Source organism: Tachysurus fulvidraco, chromosome 13 (assembly GCF_022655615.1).
Source record: "Tachysurus fulvidraco isolate hzauxx_2018 chromosome 13, HZAU_PFXX_2.0, whole genome shotgun sequence".
NCBI classification, from domain to species: Eukaryota; Metazoa; Chordata; class Actinopteri; order Siluriformes; family Bagridae; genus Tachysurus; species Tachysurus fulvidraco.
In genome coordinates this window covers 11,288,114-11,297,202 of record NC_062530.1, presented here as the reverse complement: position 1 = coordinate 11,297,202, position 9,089 = coordinate 11,288,114, and the positions used below count along the sequence as shown (strand labels likewise).

The following is a 9,089-nucleotide window of genomic DNA, read 5'->3' as shown; positions in this document are numbered from 1 at the left end:
TCTTCTTTTTTCCTCAAGAATCTTTTGTAGAGCTGCATTTTCTTCTTCTAATTGAGCTCCTTCTTGATTCTTAACAGATACAGGACTCCTGAAGATTTTTGGGCAGGGTCCCTGATTGGAGACATGCCTCGAGTGGGGTACTGTCAGGAGTCTGCTTGGAAATTCAAAAAACATGACAACAACATGCTGCTAGATACACATAAAACAAACAGGAAAAATAAGTGCTAGTTTAAGTTGGATTCATCAGGTACAGTATGGAGGAAAGAAGAGGTAGACAGATGTGGAGGTGACATTATGGAGTCTTCCCTGGGCAGTCTCTTTACTGAGCTGTGTTGCATGAGGGAGATTCAACATGTGGAAATAAAGATTTCAGTTCTGCATAAAACACAAGATAATACACCAATTGTTTGCAAATGTGACAAAGTCAAAATAACGACATAAACCACACATTCAACACCAAATGCACATTAGCTGTTCCACAAGAAGTTAACCAATGATAAATCGACAATTAAACAGTTATTTGTGTCTTTCAATCATTTTTACCTGATAATTCTCTGACTGCTTAAAACATGCAACTCACATAGAGCATGTTTCATTAGCTCTGCTGTGGGCTGTTCTTATTCCACATGCCAAATATCAACATGCACTCTACAGATGTCACTGTACTCATTTATGCATTAATTTAAAAAAAAACAAAAAACACTCTGCTACACCAGGCCCTAACTAAAATATTTTTTTTTACATTTTTAAAAAAAAAAATTTTAAATGTCGAGATCATGAAAAAATGAAGGCATGATAATAAGAAAAGAGCTTGTTATGTCGAGATCACAAGAAAATTTGTAATAATGAAAAAGTAGGAAAGATAAAATATAATAATGCATGGCCTCTTTGGACATCTGGAATTTTTAACATAATTAGAAAAAAAAATTAGAAAAAGGTTTTGACTCCACCTGAAATGGCAAATCTTTCTTCACATATGACAAGTTCCTGGGCTGACAAACCTGTTCTTCCTGGAACAACTTTTTATATTATTTTTTAAACCACCTCCTGCTTCCTTCACTTCTCCTTTACCTGAAAATTCCCTTCAGCAATCAGACATCTATTACATAGCTCCATATTTCAGTTAATAAGTATTAGGTGTAATGCATCATTTATTAAAAATATATTGAAATTAATTCAAATCAAAAATCTACATCAGCCCTTTGCCTAGATGAGGTAATGTGTAGCTGCACATAAAAGCTACTGAGTGCTTGTTTGCAGTCAAATCTCAGTATGCATTAAAAATTTTTAGGGGGGTTTGAGGAATAGAGATTTTTAAAGCTTTGTATACCTCAGGAAGTACAAAGCATTAAAAATCTCTATTCGTCAAAAGCCACACCCGAAAGCACCATTGTACTGTAGTTGTTCTAACTGCATAACAAACAGCTTATTTCCCCAGCAATGTTCAACACAACCACTTTTTTATTTACTGTTTTACATAAACATGTCAGTAAAATGTATGTTCAGTTGATCAGCTTGAATACGAAATGTAAGTTTAAGATATTATATATAGATATTATATTATATATTATAGATATCAAATATTATTTACATTTATAACTCTTTTAACCTTGTCTTTTTTTTACCATGACATCTGTGGGTGATGATAAAAAAAAACCCAGCTGCTTCAAAAAACAAGTTTCCTGCAACAGTGTTATTACTGTACATCACAGCACAATTATTTTTTATAATTTATACACAGACATGATACTGTGCAGGCTTAAGCTACTGTACTTAAGGAAGATGAACATGGGAAAAATGTCCTATTGTTTCATACCTGAAGCTTTAATTCATTCTAATAAATGGTTCCTGTACTTTCTTATAAAAATAGGATTGCACAATGTCTACATTTCTGACAAACCAGCTTGGGTTTCATGGTTAAGAAAGTGTTTTAGAGATATTATATATAAACTATTAAACTGAAAAATGTATCTGGATTATGTTTGTCTTATTCTTTCCCATTAATACAAAAAAAATTATTTAATATAATATGTACTCAGTGTTCGTTAATAACAATTACAGATTTCTATTATTCATTATTATGACACATTGATATTGTCTTATGCAATATCATGGTTGTAGCACCTTGAAGTACAACCCAAATGTACTTTTATGTGTACGTACTAATTTTGTGTTTACAGTAAACAGCAGCTATTCATTGAACAGCCTTATAAGTAGGAGGGTGGATGGACAAGGCAGGGCAGTCTTACTTATGAACAAGGTGAGAGAAGCAAACATTTGGAGTGTGTAAGAGACAGAGGAGTGAGTAAATAAAACAGTGATATATTTTACACATCTTATGGAGATAAGATTTTAGAAAGAAAGAAAGAAAGAAAGAAAGAAAGAAAGAAAGAAAGAAAGAAAAGAAATCACTTTTTTATTTGTATATCCAGTAAAGAGCTTCCATAACAGGTAAGTTAGAGTTACACTTCCTAAACCGAGACTTGCTGTCACATAAGACAGTGTATATGTAATGGCTATGGACAGGGACAGAGATTAAAGAGGTTACTGGTAGTAATATATGTACCCTATAGAGCTTTAAAATTATTTGACTTTAAGTATAAACTGAAGATAGTCATGGGTTATTCAAAAATATATTAAAAATGAGGACCTATGTATATTCTTCATTTATTTTTAATGAAATGTAACACATACTAGATACCTACATTTAATTATATGTTAGTTGTTCAAACATAAATGGCATTTAGAATTTATGATCATTCATACTCATGAAGTCATGGAATTCAGAGTTGCTTAATTAACTTCCTGCTTCTTTATTTATATACTGTTAGTGTTACGGTCAGAGAACATTAAAAATATTTATGCACAGACAAGATACTTTACAGGCTTAGTTAATGAGGAACTTGAACATGGGAAAAAGATCCTATTGTTTTTGAAGCCTTAATTATTTCTTTGAAATGGTAAATGAAACTGTCACTGAAAAATTGACCTGGATTATGTTTGTCTTATTCTTTACTATTAAGACAAAAAATATGTATTTAATATAAAATGTACTCAATGTTAATTAAAAACAATTATACACATAGAAAGAAAATAATCAATCACATCTAAGATATGTCATTAACTTAGTCAATTCACAATTTCTGATTTTTTTTATTATTATGACACATTGATATTGTCTTATGCAATTTCATGGTTGTAGCACCTTGAAGTGTACTTTTATGTGTACTAATTTTGTGTTTACAGTAAACAGCAGCTATTCAGTGAACAGCCTTATAAGTAGGAGGGTGGATGGACAAGGCAGGGCAGTCTTACTTATGAACAAGGTGAGAGAAGCAAACATTTGGAGTGTGTAAGAGACAGAGTAAGTAAATAGAACAGTGATATATTTTACATATCTTACAGAGATTAAAATTTTAGAGAGTTTTAGATGTGTGTATGTGTGTGTGTGTGTGTGTGTGTGTGTGTGTGTGTGTGTGTGTGTGTGTGTGTGTGTGTGAGAGAGAGAGAGAGGGAGCGATCAAATCACTTTTCCTTTGTATATCCAGTAAACAGCTTCTATAACAGGTAGGTGCAGAATTCACACCAGTGTTGAGCAAATTAGAAATTTCCCTTTTCTCCTAGCAGTTAGACTTACAGTTCCTAAACCAGGACTTGGGACAGACACATAAGACAGTGTATATGTAATGGCTAAGCATAGGGACAGAGATTAAAGAGGTTCCTCACAGCTGGTAGTAATATATGTACCCTATAGAGCTTAAATATAATTTAAATTGAAGTATAAACTGAAGATATAGTCATGGGCTATTCAATAAATAAATTGAAAAAAGGATGACCTATGTATATTCTTTTTTTTATTTTAAATGAAATGTTACACATACTAGATACCTACATTTAATTATCCCTGTGCTTTGGGGGTTTTCCAAAAACATGAGCGGTATGCTGATTAGCATCACTAAATTGCATATAGTGTTTGAATGGTTATCTGATAGGTGTCTGTTGTAGGTCTCCCCCACTTTGTGACCTGGTACCCTGCAACCTGGAGTAGGATAAAAAAATTAATTGTTCTGTAGATAAAAATATACATGATTAGAAAAGAAAGAAAATAATTTTCCAGTGATATACTGTATATGACACATATGTTATGTAATCTTTACCTAGATTAAGATTCCTGTCATTTGAAAATGAAGTGCTTTATGCAGATGCTCAGAAACTACCTGGCCAAACGCAGACTTAAACGCTTGGTGAGCAAGGATGGCCACTGTAACATTGAATATGGCAACGTGAGGTACAACAACTTCTTTGCCTATATACTAGATCTTTGGACCACCTTTGTGGAGATCCGTTGGCGCTTTGTTTTTGTCTTGTTTATCGCCTCATTCACTCTCAGCTGGTTCTTTTTTGGACTTCTGTGGTATTCGATTGCACAGAACAATGGAGATTTGGCATGGCAACATCCGTCAGCTAACCACAATGTATGTGTACGTAATGTCTATGGAATGACCACTGCCTTCCTATTTTCTATGGAAACGCAGTCAACTGTGGGGTATGGGGGACGAGATATCACCCCAAACTGCCCTAGTGCTATTGTTCTCCTCATTATCCAGATTCTTATAGGTACAATTATTAACTGCTTCTGGTGTGGAGTGGTCATGACCAAAATTTCTCTACCAAAGAAAAGGGTCAAAACCATAGCATTTAGTAAGATGGCAGTGATCTGTCAAAACAGAGGAGTCTTCTGTTTGCAGTTAAGAGTGGCTAACTTGCGTAAATCATTGTTGATCGGCAGCCAGATCTACGGAAAGCTGCTTAGAACAACAATAACTCCCGAAGGTGAAACAATCATACTTGATCAGGTCAATGTTGACTTCATGGTTGATGTTGGAAAGGATAACCTGTTTTTTGTTTGCCCCTTGACCTTATATCACGTGATTGACAAGACAAGCCCATTCTTTGAAATGTCAGTGGAGACTATAAATCAACAGGAGTTTGAGCTGGTGGTCTTTCTGGATGGAACCGCTGAATCCACCAGCAATTCCTGCCAGGTCAGGACTTCTTACCTACCTGAGGAAATTATGTGGGGCTACAAGTTTCTACCCATCATTTCCCGCAAGAAGGATGGAAGGTATCATGTGGACTTTTCCAATTTTGCCAGAGTAGAGCCAACAATGACTTCCAACTCACCCAGAAGCAACAGTGATGATAACTATCATTATCAATGCCCCACAAAAGGCTTTGCTAATCCTGGATTTGTGGCTTTCAACATTGACAATTTTCTCAGTGGGAAAATGTGAATTGTTTTGTTCACAAAACAAAATGATATGTGTATACATTGTAAATTATAAATATTAATAGGAAGGGTAATCAGAATTGTAAAAAAAAAAAAAAAAAGGCTGGAAAAACTTTTTAGCACATTGTGATATCTGATTTTATATTATAACACTGACACAACCAAACCTTTTGATTTATGGTCTTGTACTACTAATAACTTAATCAGTTTCTAAAAATTGTTTATTTTTTTATTATGTTTTGTATTGTTCCCTATTGTACAGTCCTCAGGTTTTAGGTTGAAAGTTGGTTTATAACTGTAGTTATTAATTCTTCAACCACTAATGTTATTAATGTGCATCATAATATTTTCTATTTTTAGATAGTGCTTTTTCTACATTTATATTTTGCAGATATTTGCTTTGTTACAAAATCTTAATTTTGTCAAATCTTAACAGAAAATGGTGTAATTTATAGGACAAATATGCAATTGTAATGGCTCTATTGGAGCACTTGGTATTCTCAATTGCTGCACCCACTTAGGCATGGATTCAGGTTTTTAAAATGCATATTGCTGATGCACCTTTGGAAAAAAAAAATCAGGACAATCACTAATCTGAAGATAAGTTAGTCCTGCTATTTCCTCACCCACTCTGAGTCTATATAGTCCTTATTAGAGAGGACTTAGCATTATAGTTTCATTATAGATTCCATGGCTTAAACAGTTACTTTTCTATATATCTAGGTTATTTGTACAAGAAAGAAATATAAAAACCAACTATTTGCACCTTTGACCTAATATAGATTGTTTTGAATATCAACAAAAACCTGTATTTTCATCACATTAAAATATTAAAATTTCAACACATTAAAATTATTTTTTTAAAAACCCTTAGTGGTTACAAAATGTAACTGACTATGATATACAGTAAAGTGTATCAGAACACACAATAAATTACAGAATTTTGCATATAAGGCCATACAAAGTGCCCATACTGTCTCCTGCTCTGCCAAAAGCACCTACAGTTGGAATGTGAGCGTTAGAACTGGACCAAGGAGTGATGAAATAAGGTGGGCTTGGTCTGATGCATCACGTTTTCTTTACATGATCTGCATGTGCAACAATAGCTGGCAGCAGAATGCACTATGGAAGAAAGCAAGGATGGTACAAGGGAGATCCCCACAATATTAGGCAGGTGATTTTAATATTATGACAATTGTCTTTTGTGTAATGTCTTGTAGTGTTTTATATCGCTTGTTTGCACTGTATTTTTTCTTGTCCTGTTTGCAACAGGTTGCACAGATGCACTTTATGTACCCAGGACTAACTTACTTAGTCCATAGTCCTTAGCACTGTGTTGTTCTATGTAGCTCTGTCTTTGTTCTATGTAGCACCATAATCCTAGAAAAATGTTGTTTCATTTCACTATGTACTGCTATATACTGTATGGTTGAAATGACAATAAAAGCTGAAAGCTTCTTGACTTGACATACACAAGATGCATGTGGTATTTCATTCATTTTCTACCGCTTATAGGAACTACTCGGGTCACGGGGAGCCTGTGCCTATCTCAGGGCATCGAGGCAGGATACACCCTGGAAGGAGTGCCAACCCATCGCAGGGCACACACGCACTCCCATTCACTCACACACTATGGGCAATTTTTCCAGAGATGCCAATCAACCTACCATGCATGTCTTTGGACCGGGGGAGGAAACCCCCGAGGCACAGGGAGAACATGCAAACTCCACACACAGAAGGCGGAGGTGGGAATCGAACCCCCAACCCTGGAGGTGTGAGGCGAACGTGCTAACCACTAAGCCACCATGCCATGTGGGATTTGTGTTCTTTTATTCTAATGTCATCCAATTTTTTCCCCTTTAGTAGTAAGAAGGAATACAAGGAACAATGTGTTTATCACTTCACATATCCGAATTTGTCATATTTGCCAGATGGCAAATATGGCAAATTCGGATATGTGAAGTGATAAACACATTGTTTCTTGTTTAATAGGTTAACCTGTAGACAAATTAATGTTTAAAAAGAGATTTTTCAAGAAGTTTTCAGAGAATTAAAGCTCTGCAAATTAGCTTAAATTCAAGTATGTGGAACTTAATGCCCCAGCACCAAATTTATTTATTTATTTACTTATTGCATTTATATTCAGAGTTTGGTTTCGTTGTTTGTTTCATTTATTTATTTAATTGTTAGTTTGTTTTGTTTGTTTTATCAGATTTGTTTAATCCGTACCCAATAAATAAATGTTTGAGAAACCCAAACACCTTTTTTTTTATTTATTTATTCTTAAATAAATGGTGGGAGGGAACAGTCCCTGAAGACTGGATTTGGGTTTTAGGAGAGAAATACAAATGAGAAGCTAAACAGAGCTAATTTAGACCAAGTAAGTCTAAACAGAGCTAATTCAGACAGAAATAAAGTGTAATTGTGGCACAGGGAAAACCTGTTGTATGCTTGCCAAATAAGGAAGGCCATATTCAGAGTGCTTGACATATTGACTTATTTTGTATTAAATCACTTTTTCATGTTCAAAGTTTTGCTAAGATACAAAAAGATTATGATCCTTCTGGTTCAAAGACAGAGCTACTGTAACACTGCTAACCAGGCTGCATTCAAAACCTGATATGCTTTGCAAAGCCATGTAGAACGTATTTAAATGTGATAAGCAACATAAATAGCTCCCCCTTGTGGAGAATCTTCCAATTTCCGCAAAACGTTATTGAGGAAAAATGCAATCTAGTGAATTTCACCAAGTTACATATCTGAAAGTGAAAAGACATAAATGCAACAACTTTTTTCTTTCTATTTTTATGTTAGAAAGTTTAGATTTTTATGTTAAGTACATAAACTTTACACTTATTTATATATCTTAAATAACTAAAAGGATACATATATATTTTAGCAGATGCCACATCTGAAGAAAACCTGGCCAGGAGCATGATAAGAAGTGAGATCTGCATTGAGTCGTGATTTCCACTTTCTCTCTGCTGATCTTAATTCTCTTCGATTGCTGTGCAACAGATCTGATAGCAAAGGAGCAGAACAAGAAGTTTTCTTGGGTTTAGTGGACAGAGGACAAAGAAGGTTCGTGGTTGAGGAAAGAGTGGAAAGGAAAGTGTTTGAGTCAACAGTAAGTGTAATGAGGAGAAGGAGTCAGGATCAGGAAGAGCAAAAAAGAGTGCCAGAAACTACAGAAGAAGGGGAGATAGAGTGGAGGTTATGACAGGTAAGAGAGAGATGCTGAAATTTGGTTATAGGCAGGACAGGAAGAGTGATAGTGAAGGACCATGTGATACATGATACATGTGATTTATTATTAATTTTTAATAAATTTGCAAAGTTTTCAAACAAACTTTCATGTTGTCATTTTGGGGTATTGTTTGTATAATTTTAAGAAAAATAATATTTAATTAATTTTGCAATTAGGTTATAACATAACAATGTGGAAAAAGTGAACTGTTGTGAATACTTTCTAAACGCACTGTATTTGTATTTTAAGTCCTGATACATAAAACCATGTATTTCAAGAGTGTGTTCTTTTTCACATGACTGTAGTAAGGTGGATGTGTGTTGATATCTTCTACTGGCTTCCTCTGCTTTGTAAGCATCAATTACCATAAGTTTCAGATCCTCATGGAGCCCACGGCATGCAAAGTGAGAGGATTTAGCAGATGCCCTTATCCAGAGCAACTTACATACCATCTCATTTTTATACAACTAAACAACTGAGGGTTAAGGGCCCTGCTCAGGAGGCAGCAGTGGCAGCTTAGTGGACCTGGGATTCAAACTCACAACCCTCCAA

At 34.7% G+C, this 9,089-nt stretch overlaps 1 protein-coding gene across 2 annotated transcripts; it reads left to right on the top strand.

The window, feature by feature from the left end:
- Positions 1–2,053: 2,053 nt before the first annotated feature.
- Positions 2,054–6,634, top strand: LOC113633962 (ATP-sensitive inward rectifier potassium channel 1-like). 2 transcript variants are annotated; one of them, XM_047822070.1, is made up of 3 exons: positions 2,054–2,451; positions 3,247–3,326; positions 4,162–6,634. In XM_047822070.1, exon 3 carries the CDS (start codon positions 4,185–4,187, stop codon positions 5,292–5,294), a length of 1,110 nt encoding a protein of 369 aa, XP_047678026.1. In that variant the 5' UTR covers positions 2,054–2,451; positions 3,247–3,326; positions 4,162–4,184; the 3' UTR covers positions 5,295–6,634. The 2 variants fall into 2 exon arrangements, with proteins under 2 accessions (XP_047678026.1, XP_047678027.1); XM_047822071.1 differs by lacking the exon at positions 2,054–2,451 and having other exon boundaries at positions 3,096–3,326.
- Positions 6,635–9,089: the final 2,455 nt, after the last annotated feature.